General features: G+C 50.6%; 4 protein-coding genes and 1 non-coding gene across 6 annotated transcripts; 1 reads left to right on the forward strand and 4 right to left on the reverse strand.

Annotated features, from left to right (window-relative positions):
• Positions 1–10: 10 nt before the first annotated feature.
• TrAFT101_004885 (uncharacterized protein) lies at positions 11–3586 on the reverse strand. Its single transcript, XM_024905304.2, has 7 exons — positions 3520–3586; positions 3159–3407; positions 2975–3094; positions 2274–2915; positions 1984–2217; positions 1590–1925; positions 11–1527 (listed from the first exon to the last, which is right to left on the reverse strand). Exons 1-7 carry the CDS (start codon positions 3529–3531, stop codon positions 184–186), a joined length of 2937 nt encoding a protein of 978 aa, XP_024759747.1. The 5' UTR covers positions 3532–3586; the 3' UTR covers positions 11–183.
• A 113-nt stretch (positions 3587–3699) lies between these two features.
• Positions 3700–5951, reverse strand: TrAFT101_004886 (uncharacterized protein). 2 transcript variants are annotated; one of them, XM_066127310.1, is made up of 3 exons: positions 5589–5951; positions 4408–5429; positions 3700–4344 (listed from the first exon to the last, which is right to left on the reverse strand). In XM_066127310.1, the coding sequence occupies exons 1-3, from the start codon at positions 5620–5622 to the stop codon at positions 4336–4338; spliced, it is 1065 nt and encodes a 354-aa protein (XP_065983421.1). In that variant the 5' UTR covers positions 5623–5951; the 3' UTR covers positions 3700–4335. The 2 variants fall into 2 exon arrangements, with proteins under 2 accessions (XP_065983421.1, XP_065983422.1); XM_066127311.1 differs by lacking the exon at positions 5589–5951 and having other exon boundaries at positions 3700–5474.
• A 126-nt stretch (positions 5952–6077) lies between these two features.
• TrAFT101_004887 (uncharacterized protein) lies at positions 6078–9519 on the forward strand. The gene is made up of 3 exons (XM_024902592.2): positions 6078–6689; positions 6747–8963; positions 9043–9519. Exons 1-3 carry the CDS (start codon positions 6458–6460, stop codon positions 9255–9257), a joined length of 2664 nt encoding a protein of 887 aa, XP_024759745.1. The 5' UTR covers positions 6078–6457; the 3' UTR covers positions 9258–9519.
• Positions 9520–9803: 284 nt separating this feature from the next.
• TrAFT101_004888 (uncharacterized protein) lies at positions 9804–11089 on the reverse strand (the record flags this gene model as incomplete). The annotated part of the gene is made up of 2 exons (XM_024905792.2): positions 9804–9924; positions 10362–11089. 2 exons carry the CDS (start codon positions 11087–11089, stop codon positions 9804–9806), a joined length of 849 nt encoding a protein of 282 aa, XP_024759744.1.
• Positions 11090–14378: 3289 nt separating this feature from the next.
• On the reverse strand, positions 14379–14450 carry TrAFT101_004889. Its single transcript has one exon. It is a non-coding gene; the product is annotated as a tRNA-Asp (tRNA).
• Between the last annotated feature and the right edge of the window lie 13 nt (positions 14451–14463).

The raw sequence follows: 14463 nt of genomic DNA on the forward strand, positions 1-14463 counted from the left end.
TAAGCATCTTGGGCCACAACAAAATCATTCTATTCTGGCTTCGACGTCACAATTACTATCAAACAGTCTAGCTAGATATATATCCCAAAATTGTGAAAAGGTAAAAAAAAAGGATAGGAAAGAGCAACAATAAAAGGTAACCACCGTCTCATCGCCTGCGCCCGCTCATGGAATGTAAAAAAATCAAGAAGCCTGCTCTGAGCCCTGCGCATCCATCACTCCTCGTGAGAACCACTCAGAAATGGTCGCAAATCGATCGGTGCTATTCTCTAGGTCTGCCTTGAATATCTCATGCCGTCCTGCTCGCTCCCTTTGACCCTCTCTCATCTTGCGAATCACCTCGTTCTCGCCAGCGCACTTTGGGCACTCAATCTCATCATCCTCGCCGCCGCCACGAAGGCACCGCTGATGGAAGCTGTGCTTGCACATAAAATGCACAGCCGGAAGGTCTAGTCCCTGGCCACAGTCGGAGCACCGCGTAGCCTGGAACACGGCAGGCTTGGAGCCTAGGTCCTCCAGCTCACTTCGTCTCTTTTCCGTGTCGGTACGCAGTGTAGATATTCTATGACGGTTTTGAGCAATTTCTTTGCGCTCCCGGGTGATTGTCTCGCGAAGATACGGCTTGATCATCCCCATCGTAGCTACTCCACCTCCGGAATTTTGCCCGACAAGAGTCTGAACGACCTGGAGCGGGGCCATGAGCCCGTCTTTATCAATCTTTGCTAGGATGGCCGCCAACTCGTCGGGTCCAGCCTCTTCTAGCACCCGAGGATCTGAAGTGAGATAAGACAAGGCTGCCGGGTATAGCTGCGGTTCCTCCGGGCCGTACTTCCTCAGTGCCTTTAATGCACCGCGGGTGTCCTTTGCCGAGGTATACGATCTGAATATGTCAGACAACAGCCCAGCTTGCTCCTTGACTAAAACGGTACCGTCTTGGAAGTTGGATAGATGCGACAACAAGAGCACATTTGAGCTCTCCATAGGCACATGCTCTCCCTCAATCAGTTTCTTCGCCTTTGCCTCCCACTCTTCCCTGTGTAGACTTCCCTTCTTTTCATTGGATTTATGCAAGTACATCTCAAACAATGTGGTGTACAGATCACTGCTATGAGCAGTCTTCAGTTTTTCTTCCTCTAGACATGCTTCCAAAAATGTGATGAATTCATCGGGATGGTCGATAAAAGATGAAAATGCCGTTCTCGGCGGTGGGGGGTTGTATTTGGGTATGGGGATATCGTCTTCGTCAGGTACAATGGTAGTTTCGTTTGGCTTCGCACTGCCTGGTGTGCCTGTGGCAGGGCTGATGTATGAAGGCAAGACGAGGAGATTTGTGAGATTCTGCACAGCACTGGCAGCTCCAGCCGTGAATCCTGTACTTGAAGTGGCTGTCCCAGAGACTTCAGCTGGCAGTACCACTACCCGCCGTGGTCGGTAGTTGCTAGTATAGTAATCCACAAAGAGCTTCGTGGCATCCTTGGGACAATGCTCTATTAGAACCCTGGCGTATTTTTGCATGCACGGATACGCCTGGAGATGTTAGCATATCGATCAGCTCGCGTAATAAGCGATGGTCAAGGGTGGCTGCTTACAATAGCAGGATCCTGATGCCATATATAATCCAGCGCTTCATCGTAGCTCTTTGAGTCCTCGATTAGGATATCCACAACAAGCTCGGTCTCGCCATGCTTTTTGGCAAGAAAAGCAGCTTGCTGGTAGTAGCCACCCTGTCGGCACATGGTAATGGCTGTATCCAGATCAAACTTCAAGTCTCCTGGCGCCATAATGAACTCCTCCAACTTCTTGATATCCTTTAATTTGGCATAGCAGTTGAGCAGGAGTGTTGTGTGATCCGAAGTTGCTTTTCCATGGTGATGCAGTTTTTCCAAGTATAAAATCAGATTGTGTATTCTTTGTGTATCCAGAAACTGGTCTCGTTAGTGGCGAACTAAAGTATAAATAAGACACAATATCCGGGTTCCTCACCTTCCTGATAACCTGAGAGGGCTCAGTAGCATCAATCGCTCGAATATATTGGTTCATCGCTCCGTCATAGTCTGACTTTTGGTACAAGTGATCGCCGAATTTGCGGTAGATCAGACTCTGCTGCTCGTTGCTCATCCCCGAGTTCTGAGCCAGCTCGATCGCAAGAGGATACATGTTGCGCTGGTAGAGCATCTCAAGACGCTGCTGAAGTGGCTTCTCATGATATCGGAAAATCTGAATAGTATCCAGTTAGAATTATGGTTATGCATTGAGCATTTGAAAACACATACCTTTCCTTCCTCTGTAATAGTGAGCAAATCCCCCCATAATTCAACGATAAATCGGACCGGAGAGATGAGCGTCTCTGTATGGCCAACTACTCGGAGATCCGCTTCCAAGAGAACAAAGGTCCACGCATTAAATAGGCCGTCTGCTGTCGCTGAACCGAATCTCCTCCGCAAAGCCTCGGGATCTCGGCTGCTGCTGACCGACGATGGGCCTGCAACCGCAAAGTAGTTGTTATGGATGGATATAAGCCGCTTGGGAGATTCGTATGCCCGAGGGGGACCGCGGCCGTCGAGTCTGTATGTATAGAGGGCATCGTCCCTGGCGACGATAATGTCTCCGGTCCTAGGGTCGACCGTCATGCAGCCTGCGGCGCAGCCAGAATCCTCAATGGTTTTCGGCGGTGAGCCCTGCCCCCTTTTGGACAAGGCGAGCTGCAATATCCTCGACGTCGTAGAGATGAAGAGCGTTGTTGAGGTCTCCTGAGTTGCCAATTGGACACCAGTTACAGGTTCTTCCGACTCGAAGACTATCCGCTGCTTTGTTCCCAAGTCGTGGACGAGATCTCCTCGAATGACGGTTACGGCGCCGTTCGCAAAGCCCACAGCGATTTGGCTAAGGTCGTCGAGCGCAGTAAACGCCGATATCTTGATGCAAGAGTCAGCCAACGCATGGAAAATCCCTCAGCCATATCACAGCTACTTACGGGAAACTGCCGCCTCCCATTATTGATCGTCAAGGTGCTAAGGCAGGTCGGCATGTTTGTCTTCTTAACCAATCTGTCCAACGCCCACGCCTTTAGGATCGGTTCACTGCTCATATCCTCCTACATAACCGTCAGCAACAAGAGAGAGCCCCTACTGCGCTGCAAACGACTGCTCAAAGCTCACCGCAACCGTCACCAGCAAGCTCGTCCCCTCCACTTGACGCATGTGCGTGATCCGCGCCTCATGCGCCTGGAACTTCCTGATCACCTTCCAGCCCTTGCCAATGATGCTGACGTATCCATCGCTCGAGCCGAGAAACAGGCTGTCGGAGCCTGCGCAGATGCTGGCAATCTCGTTGCCCTCGAAGAGCTGGCGGGTTTCATCGTCAGGCAGCGCTACCTGCGAGACGTCGAAGAAGTCGAACGACTTCCACTGTGGGCACGGGTGTTAGCGGTCGGGAGAACGTTTGCAAGCCATAGTTCACCATCAGCGGAGAAGAATAGATGCTGGAAGAGTAAACCAATGCCGGTGCTGGCTCACGTACTGAGATGGCCATCTTGTCGCCTTGGAGAGGCGGAGGTTGGAAGAGTCGCAGTAGCGCTTCAGCGCACGATGACGATGGCGGGACAGAGAGCGGGCTGCTGGAGCTGCGCCGAAGCTCTCAACGCCAGGTGCACGCAGCTGGGCTAGCATAATTAGCGCCACAGTGGCTCATGTTAGATACGGCCCAAGTGCCTAAACAGCAGCGGCCAATTGTTTAGGCATGCACTCCATCTTTCTTGAATTAACGTAGATATTAATGGTAATAGATAATTTCATTCTTGAACAGGAAATCAACCTCAGATTATACGCCTGTGCCGAATCTTGTTGCCAGTGACCTCTCTACAAAGCCGATAATAAGATGGTAAGACGCTACCAGAAATATGGTAAGACGCTACCAGAAATATATCTTCCATCGCTTATACTCTCAACTAATAGGATCCCGCTGGTTGTGCTTTAAAAAGCCTGGTCTTCTCTTCTATTCTTTTCACAGCACGAAAAACACAAAACAAATTCAATACTGCTCGCAACTTCCCGTAGGCTAAAGGGTATCACGTTTGTCACATCTTTGAAGTCTCTACCCCCATGGCTGAAAGAGAAAGGAAAAAAAAAAAAAAAGAGAGAGAGAGAGAGTTAGAAAGGAGCAGAAAAAGTCTGGAAGAAAGGAAAGGAAAAAGGAGAAAAAAAAAAAAAAAAAAAACCAGGAAATCCCAGACCCAGCCACGCATATAAGCCTGTCTAATCGAATACGGACAGTACTTCTTCCGAAACGCCTAGTAATAAAGCAAACTGAAAATATTGGTGGTAAAAAAAAGCAAGTTTAGTCCTCCTTGGAATCTGGTGTTAGCGGGATATCCTCTTGGTTCTCGGCAAGGCTCTTCTTAGCAGGTACCTCTCGGGGGCTGGCGAGTGCAACGCTGCCGCTCACACTATCGGGTCGGTTGTGTCCTAGGCGGCCACTTCTGACGCTTGCACCGTCGCCCTGCTTGGTATAAATACTGTTGCGCTCGCTTGGAATGGCTGGCGCCACGCCCGTTGCAGAGTATATGCTGTTTCGCTCTGCCCCCAGCCTGGAGGCATTGTGAATGCCGGATGGATCAATATTGGCGCTGAGAACACTCAGCGGTAGGCTTTCACGACTGCCGCCCCAAAGTGATGAGGGCGCGAGGGCTCGCACAGACGCATCGGTATCCATCGACCGACGACGGCCTCGCTTGCTCGACGAGGCTAGAGTCAAGATGGATGCATTGTCTGTAAGAAGATTATTGGCCGTAGCTGTAGTGTATGTCGTGAGGTGGTTTGGCGGAATGAGATGCGATGGTATAGCTGATGCCGGTGAAGTCGTAGGGAACGGTTGGCTGAACTGGATCGACTGGGTGATGCTGTGAGTTGGCGCTACCGGGGCTTGCCCATGGGGAGCAAATGATTGAATGGTGGTCAGCGTCGTAGCGAGTGATCTGACTGATGGGGAAGGACTCGAAAATGTGCTGTCGCCGCCTCTTCTAGATTCGTGCCCCCCGTTGACCGTCCTGCTTGTTCCTGTCACAGAGCTCGGCGCGTGACTCGGCGCGATGATGGATCGAGGTGGATCGGCTTCGGTCTCGGTTGATATGGTCATTGTCAGGCTCCGCCCTCCTGAAGTCGGTGGTGCATATCCATCTGCCGAGAAGCGAGTGGGCTGATCAATTGTCGAAAGGCTGCAGTCGGTGCGGCCAGTAGCAAACGAGTACGAGCTTTGTCCATTGGGATGATTGCTACTAACGTGGCCGGATTGAGGATACGGGTTATTGAGCTTGGGACCACGCTTGATTCTGATGTGTCGCTTCTGCCGCTCGCCATCGGATGACGACTTGAAATTGGTGAGTTTTTTGACCCATGTTGAAAACGGTCTTCTTCTCTGCTGTACTTGGCGATCTACCGATGGTTAGTCTTTTTTTTTTTTTTTTTTGTTTTTGTTTTGGAATGAGCGCCGCTGAGAACCCAACAAGGGATGCTGCTTGGGCTGAAACGCCCCAATATTTTACGCGAGGCAGGCAACGACGAAGACAGCGGCGAAAAGCAAGGAGACAGTACCGTGAGCCTCTGAGATAAAATCGGTAGTCGCCATCAAGGGCGAAGACTGGGAGTGCCGCGGGTGCGGCTCGAAGGGAGTAGCGGATTTGGTGTTGGCGCGATGGCGAACAGCGTCAGGCTGAGATGGGGATTAAAGATGGAGATTAAAGAAGGGGGAGAGGGGCCTTGGACAAAGGCTCAGACTCGCGGAATCGGCTATCGGGACGATGGTCTCTCAGTCGACCAACGGCGGGAACAAAGGAGCGTGGCGTGCAGAAATATGATGCGAGGGAGAAGCGTAGATGGCAGATCGCGAAGCGGTTGAAGCCCGTCCAACCATCCCGATGGTGCAACGCTAGGAGCAGTAGCGTTGCTTGAGCATCATTTCGGCATTCAAAGGGCAGGGTCCATCACGTGATGCGCCGGGATCACATGGAGGAATGAAGCAGTCGCTGACGATGACGAAATGCTGCATCTGAATTGGGAGAAAGAGGGTCTCAGCCTTTCGCATCTGCGGTTGAGCTAATCTAGCAACGCCATGCCCACGACACACGCGTCTGACGATAGTTGTGCGCTCAAGTGGGCTCCTCTTATTAAGAGCTACAGCAATAGCCGTCTGCGAGTACATCCACCTCCCCGCGTTTCGCCGCGCTGTCCGGAGTACTCCTCCCGCAATAGACCCTGACTCGAAGTGGCGCTTGGAGTTGGTCGACGATCCATGCCCGAAATGGTGGCAAGCTAATCTTACATAAACCCTGGATCCATTTTCACGTCACGATACCCCGTAGATCAGCCTTCAGCTCGCCAGCGTCGGGAGCTTGTTCAAACGTCGGTTTCGGCTTTGGTTTCGACTAGCACGGGCTGCTACTTGTAATGAAGCATCATGTGCCATGTCCATCAGGCCACTCCCAGAGGATGTCGTCGGCAAGATCAGATCCTCGTCAACCATCACATCGCTGAACGGCGTTGTCTGTGGTCTGCTCAAGAATTCGCTTGACGCTGGTGCCACCAAAGTCAATATCTATGTCGAATATGGCCGAGGGAATTGTACCGTAGAAGACAATGGATTGGGCATTGCTCCCGGAGATTTTTCAGAGGACGGAGGACTTGGAAAGTCTTATTGTATGAAAACTAAAATCTGAGGCTGACAGAGTGGATACTAACTTTTGTTGTGTCAAGACTCATCCAAATTTCCGCCTCAGCATGGACTGCATGGCAGGCAGGGGACCTTTTTGGCCTCTTTGAGCACTTTGTCCTTGCTGACAGTGACATCTCACCATCATCGCCATAACTCGCACAACTCCCTGTCGATTCACCACGGCAAACTCTTAAAGAGGCAGACACAATCTGTTTCTGGGGAAAGATTCGATGTGTTTGACCATGGTACGCGAGTTGCAGTTAATGACTTATTTGGCTCGCTTCCTGTTCGCGTTAAACACCGCGCGACTCTCGTCGCAGACCGCCCTGGGCTTGACAAGGAATGGGGACGCCTAGTTCACGATGTTGTCGGTTTACTTGTGGCTTGGTCTTCTGGAGTCACTGTGTTCTTGTGTGAAATCAAGGCACAGCGTGAACTGCGTCTGAAGCCACCGGAAAATGCGAGTATGGTCCCTAGAGCACTACGGTACTTTGTACAAGCTTCATTCGCAGACTCCGGCGAAATGGACTCGTGGGTGCCAGTATCAGCGACTGCTGGACACGTCGCTATCAAGGGCTGCATTTCTCTAACTCCGGTGGCGACACGCCGATCTCAGTTTATGAGCATAGGCATATTACCAATCTCAAACGAGTATGGTAACAATGTTCTCTACGAAGAAGTAAACAAAATGTTCAAAGGCTCAGATTTTGGGATAGCCGAAGGCAATGAAGGGGAGTCGGATAACTGGGTGGGTCCAAATTCTCAGAAGAAGAGCAAAGGAGCAGACCGATGGCCTATGTTTTACTTCCGAATCACGCTCAAAGGGATCGAAGATTCTTTTGATGTAGACGACATATCTAACCACTCGCACGGAGACCTTCAAAGGATTACCGACTTGTTGAGGGCTATGACTTACAGCTTTCTGAGAAAACACCACATGCGCCCACAAAAGGTTCAGTTATCTTCAGACAAGTCTGTGTTTTCAACAACGCCACATCGCAGCACTAAAGCGCCCAACAAGCCTCCATCAACTCAGGCTTCAATGCCTCCATCTTCACAAGCTTTGCTGTCAGATTCCTCTTCCTCCCTGTCAGATAGCCCTTTTGACGGCTGGAGTAGGATGAAGGTTGGCCCACGAACAGAAGCCAAGCCGGCAGAGAAAGCGACGCGGCCTGATCCTAATCTAACCCCTTCAGATACTATCGCAAAAGAGAGGCTAGTTGGAGAAGGTGGAAAGCTGCTTCGCAAGCCGTTCGATATCCCAGATTCGCCTGGTACTGAAGCTGAGAGCATAAACTCCAGTGGAACTGATACTGGGAGCATCTGCAAATGGGGCTCTCTTTCGCTTGTTGAGCGTCCTAAGAGGGCAGCAGAAGATTCGCTGAGCGAAACGGCCAAGCGGTTGAAAGTGAATGATTCAGATGGGGCGAGTGGGAAATCAGAAGAGAAGAAGGAGATGGGAGGGCGAGAAGAACCAAGCGAATGGCTCAAAGATGTTCTCAATTCGTGGCGCAACCCGGTTTTTGAGCCAACGCAGCTCCCTGTACCACGTATCAACGATGAAGCGCCGGCACCAGTGCGTGAGACAACGCTGGTTCACGGCTTACACCGATGCCGGAATGATGGCAATGGAGGAGTCAAATTCGAGGCAGCATCCATCGGTATAGAAGGCCGCGTATCTAGATCAGCCCTGGAAGGAGCGGAAGTCGTTGCACAAGTCGACAAAAAATTCATTATGCTGAAGCTCCCGCTTCGAGAAACGAAAGACGCGCCTAAACCGGGCAGCTCTTGTGCCCTGGTGATGCTAGATCAACATGCTGCGGACGAGAGGTGCCGTCTAGAGGACCTTATGACGGAATATTTCATGGAAGACCCTTCCAGCAGGGTGCTCAGGGCAGCTGTCGAGTCTCTCGAGCGACCGCTGATATTTGAAACTTCAGAGCGCGAACATGGCTTGCTACAGCGGTATCAGGGGCATCTAGAAGCATGGGGCATCATGTACAGGACTACACAACAAGCGGCGGACTATACAATTACGGTGACGGCTCTTCCTCCCAGCATTTTGGAACGATGTCGTGGTGAGCCGCGACTTTTGGTGGATTTAATACGCAATGAGATTTGGAAGCTCCACGACGAGGGCATGATTCCCCCACGGCCGCGCAGTGCTGGAAAGGGGACATTGAATCAATCTTTGACGGCGGACTTTCATGGCTGCCCGAGAGGTATCCTCGAACTGCTGCATTCGAGGGCCTGTCGAAGTAAGTCTCTCCCCTATGTCTTCTCACTAAATGCAAGCTTCATTTTTATCTTTTGCTAACGAATGCGTGTATTTTATAGGTGCCGTCATGTTCAATGATGTTTTATCGGCTGGAGAGTGCGAGCATCTAGTGCAACGGCTTGCGCGGTGCGCATTCCCTTTCCAATGCGCACATGGACGGCCCAGCTTGGTGCCTCTGGTAGATTTAGGATCAGCATGTCGTATTCGAGCGTGGGATGAGGGCGGAGATGTGAAGCAAGATTTGACAGTATGGAAGAGGTGGATTGAATCATAGCATAAAAGCGGCGTGTAATGATTTTCGCATAAAGGTCGTCCGCTTGCAATAGTATATAACCACGGCGGAAGTTTTGCTGCTTGGCACTGCATGTGATGTTATGATGCATTCGAATATATGACATATATAAATTTTTATATATATTTCATGTATAGTACATAGTATATCGTATCCAGATATATAGAAACAGGGGGGGAAACAGCCTTTGAAACTCCCCGTTGCTCACTCGACATGTGTTTTCGACATGAACTCATTAAACAAGACTGGTATCCAACTATGTACAGAACAGCTCATGTCCCTCGCATTGCAATTACGCAAAAAAAGGTGGTAATAAAATCAAAACCCGCCATTATAAAAAACAAACGCCCGCGATGCTCTTTCCGCTTTTGTGTTCCAATGAAAACATGATGTGTAGAGGGAATATACCAAGGATTAAAGAAAAGAGGAGGAAAACAAGGTATACAAAAAAAGAAGCCATTTTGTCCAAGAAAAAAAAAAGGCTGCATGGCAAGAATTTCAAAGAAAGAAGATTCTCTCTAGTCCTTCTTAGCCTTGCTTCTTCTTCTCTTCCTCTTCCTTTTTCCTGGCCTCCTCTTCTTCTTTGCGCTGGTTGACCTCTTCGTCGGACATTTTGACCCATTCGCTAATGTCGTGATCCCAACGGTGACTGCAAAAACAAAAACACGTTAGCGGATAATTTCATTTCCACAGAGAGAAAATCAAATGAAATAAATATCCAATAAACCGGGAAAAAAGAAATGCTGGAAACGAGTGCAGGCTAAATGGGGCTGTGCTGGTGGTGCTGAGCCAGATCGTATTTCGGCTGCAGGGCTGCAATGCCAAGACTTCAGCCTCCCTCAAAAATGACGACAACGCTCTCTTTTTTAGGGGGAAGAAGAAGCGGGCGTGACGAAACAAACAAACAAAAAAAAAAAAAAAGGGTCCTCTTCTTCCCCGAATACCATAGATCCAGCAGCAGAGACATGCTTTGTCCCGGAAGGGAATAAGAGAGCAAGAGAGAAATGCAAGAGAGAGAGAGAGAGAGAGAGAGAGAGAGAAAAAGCTAATAGCCAGAAAAGGGAAAAACAAACGGCGATCGCTTACCCTTGGAATTCCTCGACGACCAAGCTCTTGTCGCCGTACTCGTCGCGCAGGATCTGCTCAAAGTTGTAGGGGATGCGCGCCTTGACGCCCTCAAACTCGGTGACGCGCATGGGCCACAGGTCCTGGCTGCCGTAGCGGTGCTTGTTCTTGCAGCTCCAGACGCCCGGGCGGTCGGCCTCGCGCTCGCGCACGCCGGTGATGTCGATGAACATGCCGTTGGTGGTGTCGATCCAGCGCGCGTCGATGATGTTCATGCCGTCGCCGCGGTCGAGGTCGACGTGGTGCGGGTTGATGTCGAGCAGGTACGTCTTGGAGACGCCGTCAAAGACGTGGGTGTGCTCGGTGCGGTTCATGTTCTCGCCGAGCCACGTCATGGTGTTGTTGGACACCTGCACGTCCAGGTCGTAGTCCCACGGCATGATCTGGCCGTTCCACCACCAGCCCAGCAGCGTGCCGTGGGCGAGCCATGTCTCGACGCCGTGCTCGTGCAGCGTGGTGAGGTAGCTGCGGATTAGCTGGCGCAGCACGTCGCGGTGCTCGCCGTAAGGGATCTCGGCCTTGAAGTAGCGCTTGTCGTAGTGGCCCAGCGCGAGGCTGCCGCCGGGCTCGATGAAGTATTTGGGCGTCTTGTCTCGCCCGAGGCGGCTGAAGCGGGCGGTTGGCGAGGCGGCGGTGGACGAGATGGTCAGGGCGGCGAAGAGCAGCGAGATCACGGATGAGGGTATCATTGTGGGCGGTGGTTGTAGGATATAAGTCGTGTAGGTGTGAAGGAAAAAAGAGTAGTAGGAGGAGGAGAGGAATGAAGAGAGGGATAGGTAGGCGTGGAATAGGAAGGCGGAAGATTCAAGCGGGCGTGTAGCAGACGAGAATCACTGCCCAGTCCAGGATGGCATGTATCAGTAGTATTCCAAGCTGGGGATTCCCTGAAGCAAGATCGAATATCGAAATTCGTCAAAAGGAGATAAGATGGAGCAGGCTACTACTAGTCCCGTCGATGTGGTCCCCAAAAATGATTGAAGCAGCGGTAGTATATTTCGGTAGCAAAAGTAGGGCGTTATGGGATCGCGTTATGGGTGTTTCAAAAGAGCAGCGCCAAGCGAATGTAAGACTTTCTTCTGAGTCTTCTGAAATGGAGTAACCAATAAGATGGAAAACCACGAAAAGGCCCGAAAGAGCCACTTGGTCACACAATGAGACGCAAAAGAAAAAAGAAGCCCCCAAAAAAGATATAACGGTAAAAGAGGGCAAAATGGTAAAATAAAGAATTGGAAGAGGAGAAAAGGGCAGACTAAGTGGAAAAGGGGAGAGGGGGAGGAGAATTAGAGACAAAGAGCTGAGATCGAGCTGGGGGGGCAAGGATTGGTGGTTAGGTCGGCTAAGCGGTGCCTTTTGGTGTGTGGTGTGCGCCGTTGAGATGGGGAATAGCGTTTGTGGGCGGGTGTGTGCAGTATAAGCTGGTGCTATTGTTGGCAGTGACAGCAGTGGACAATGGGCCAGAAACCGAGCGTCAACAAAATCGCCTGGGAGGTTATCTATAATTCGAGATTCGAGGTGAAAGAAAGGAAGAAGAGGAAATCAAAGAGGCCAAGAGAAGAGAAGAGAAGAGAGGCCTCTTCTGAATTCACTCGCCCTTAGTTTCCAGCCTCTCCTCTTACTAAACCCGGCCCTCTCCCTCTCATCTTCTGTTTCCTGACGCTGCAGAGCCCAGCCTGACAGCGCCGCGAAATTACGTGGCTTGACAGCAGAATGACGGCGGCCAAGGCGCCGACATTGGGTTTGCGTCCTATCCCGCTCCGGCTTTCTGCTGCCAAAACAGAACATGCACAAAACATGCACACACAGCGCTTCAACCGCTCACACACTCGCCTCACACGGAAAAAGATGAAAGCAAGGGCTGCGTAATCGGCAAGGCTCAATCGTCGATTGATTCGGCTTTCTAGGCTCCTCTCAGCCGTCAACGTATTCCCGCTGCAAGAAACAAACGTGATACAGCATACGATACACACACCTTCTTGTTAGTCCTACAATATCCGTACTACCTACTGTAGGAACATTATAGAGGAGGAAAAAAAAAAGGGACAAGGGGGGACAAGCCTAATGCAGGCGGGGGCCTGTTTGAAGCCCAGGGTCATACTACATACACGCGTTAAGTGGAGCGACGCTACGATGGGAATAAAAATCCGGAGAAGGCAGACAAGCCCTGGGTAGCAGTGCTAACAGCTGCAAAACTCCGCGAAATGCTTGGAATCTGCCTGTGTGCGCGACGACGATCATCCAGCGCGACTTGCCTCTTTGGCCGTAGTGCCATCTACAATACAGCATGTGCAGAGTCAAAAGAGTATAGATGCGCTGCGTCGTTTCTGACTGTCCATTTTGCCGCATGGCATGGCGTTGTCTTTACCTGCAGCCCAGCTTTATTCACTCACTCGCTCACTCATTTCACGCACTCCCTCAGCTACTGCATCTAAAAAAAAAAAAAAAAAAAGAAAAAAAAAAAGAAAAGAAACAAGCAAGCAAAAATCCTTCCCATCCCCCTCTCTCTTACTCTGTCCAGCTAAGCACCACCACAAACTAACGCCCAGCGCTAAGCCTCTCGCGGCAGCCAGTCGTGTGTCGTTCTTCGTTTCCAGCCACACGCGCTCCTTGCGTCATCACTGCGCAAAAGAGGACAAAGCCACCGGCGCCTCGCCGCTTCAGCAGTCCCAAATCCGGTGTCTCCACCAATCACTGCTTCGCGCAAAGGGGGTACTGGGTACCTTGTCGCCAAGAGGTTGCTGCTGCAGAATCCTGCGTACTGGATACACACACACACACACACACACATACACAATCTGTACTATAGCACTACATACATTCTGTAGGTACACAGGAAAGTTGCCCCACTCTAGCCTCGCGCCCGCCAAGCAAATCTCCTTTCTGATTTGATTAAAGCCAAACGGACGCCCCCTAAAATTCGAAAGCTGCCAAGCCCAAGTAGAATAACACTTGAGACTGATCATTTCCCCATTTGCCCTCTAGTCCGCGCACATTCACAGTAAATGAGCACACGACACAGTAAATGAGCACACGACACAAGAAGAGCCAAGAAAAAACAAGGGGGGAGGGCGCACGCTTCTCGCTTTTTGCTGACGAGTTTCTTGCATGCATTGGGATGGAGTAGCGAGCAGTATGGGGTAAAGTGTTGGTTTTTTTGCTTTTTTGCTCTGCTTTCGCTCTTTCGTTTCCATTTCGCCGTCTCGTCTCGTCTCGTCTCGTCTCGTCTTCTCACATGTCGCACCACCCATCCCCGCCACTATCACCGAACAAGAGCACACACACACGCCCCCCATCACTCAACAAAGGCGAAAATAAGAAAGAGGAAAAAAATAAAGTAAAATAATAATAAAATGGCAAATTCGTGCCGGCCGCATGTACAATCGACTAGGATAGCAGTAGTAAAACTGCCATCGTGAGCAATAAAAAAAAATCCACGCGCGCGTCTCCCCACGGGATTCTAGAACCCAGCTTCCTCTTATTGCCAATCTCCACCGTACGCATGCGCATCTACAAAGTGCCTGTCCTTTTTTCCCATCCCATCCCCTTGGACACTATGCCTCAAGCCAGCCCAGCTTGGGAAAAGAGGCTTGCGCTTCGCTTCCAGCGCTCTGCCGCATTTCCCGGGGAGCCCACTTGAGCTGCAGGCGCCTACGCCAGCTTTCGGGACAAAAATGCCGATCGGCCCGGCATTCGTCGCAGCAGAAGGGGGGGTCCAGGCGTTCGAATACGGCGGATAAGCGCTGACCAGATACTGGACGTGGGGTGTTTTGCGTCTGTGCTCTGTTGTTCTATTCAAGGCCGGAAGCAATGGAAAAAGAATAGTCCAGAAAGTCATGGATAGTAGCAAAAAAAAAAAAAAAAAAAAAAAAAAAAAAAAAAAAACAGTTTGAAATATTCCCATGCTGGCTTATTAATATAGAGAGATGGAAAAATGAAGAAAAAAATGTAAAAAAACAACACCCTCTGAGAGGGTTGGCGGATCTCTCCCGCCGGGAATTGAACCCGGGTCTCAAGCGTGACAAGCTTGCATACTGACCACTATACTACGGAAGATGTAACTGACTGT

The sequence above is a fragment of the Trichoderma asperellum genome, chromosome 3, assembly GCF_020647865.1.
Source record: "Trichoderma asperellum chromosome 3, complete sequence".
NCBI classification, from domain to species: Eukaryota; Fungi; Ascomycota; class Sordariomycetes; order Hypocreales; family Hypocreaceae; genus Trichoderma; species Trichoderma asperellum.

Coding starts and splice junctions, on each gene's coding strand:
- TrAFT101_004885 (XM_024905304.2), bottom strand. Junction 3,095..3,158: donor GCTTGCTGGTGACGGTTGCG/GTGAGCTTTGAG, acceptor ACGGTTATGTAG/GAGGATATGAGCAGTGAACC. Junction 1,926..1,983: donor CCTCTCAGGTTATCAGGAAG/GTGAGGAACCCG, acceptor TAACGAGACCAG/TTTCTGGATACACAAAGAAT.
- TrAFT101_004886 (XM_066127310.1), bottom strand. CDS start 5,622: ATGGCGACTACCGATTTTATCTCAGAGGCTCACG. Junction 5,430..5,588: donor TTTTATCTCAGAGGCTCACG/GTACTGTCTCCT, acceptor AACCATCGGTAG/ATCGCCAAGTACAGCAGAGA.
- TrAFT101_004887 (XM_024902592.2), top strand. CDS start 6,458: ATGTCCATCAGGCCACTCCCAGAGGATGTCGTCGGCAAGATCAGATCC. Junction 6,690..6,746: donor AGGACTTGGAAAGTCTTATT/GTATGAAAACTA, acceptor TGTTGTGTCAAG/ACTCATCCAAATTTCCGCCT. Junction 8,964..9,042: donor GCATTCGAGGGCCTGTCGAA/GTAAGTCTCTCC, acceptor TGTATTTTATAG/GTGCCGTCATGTTCAATGAT.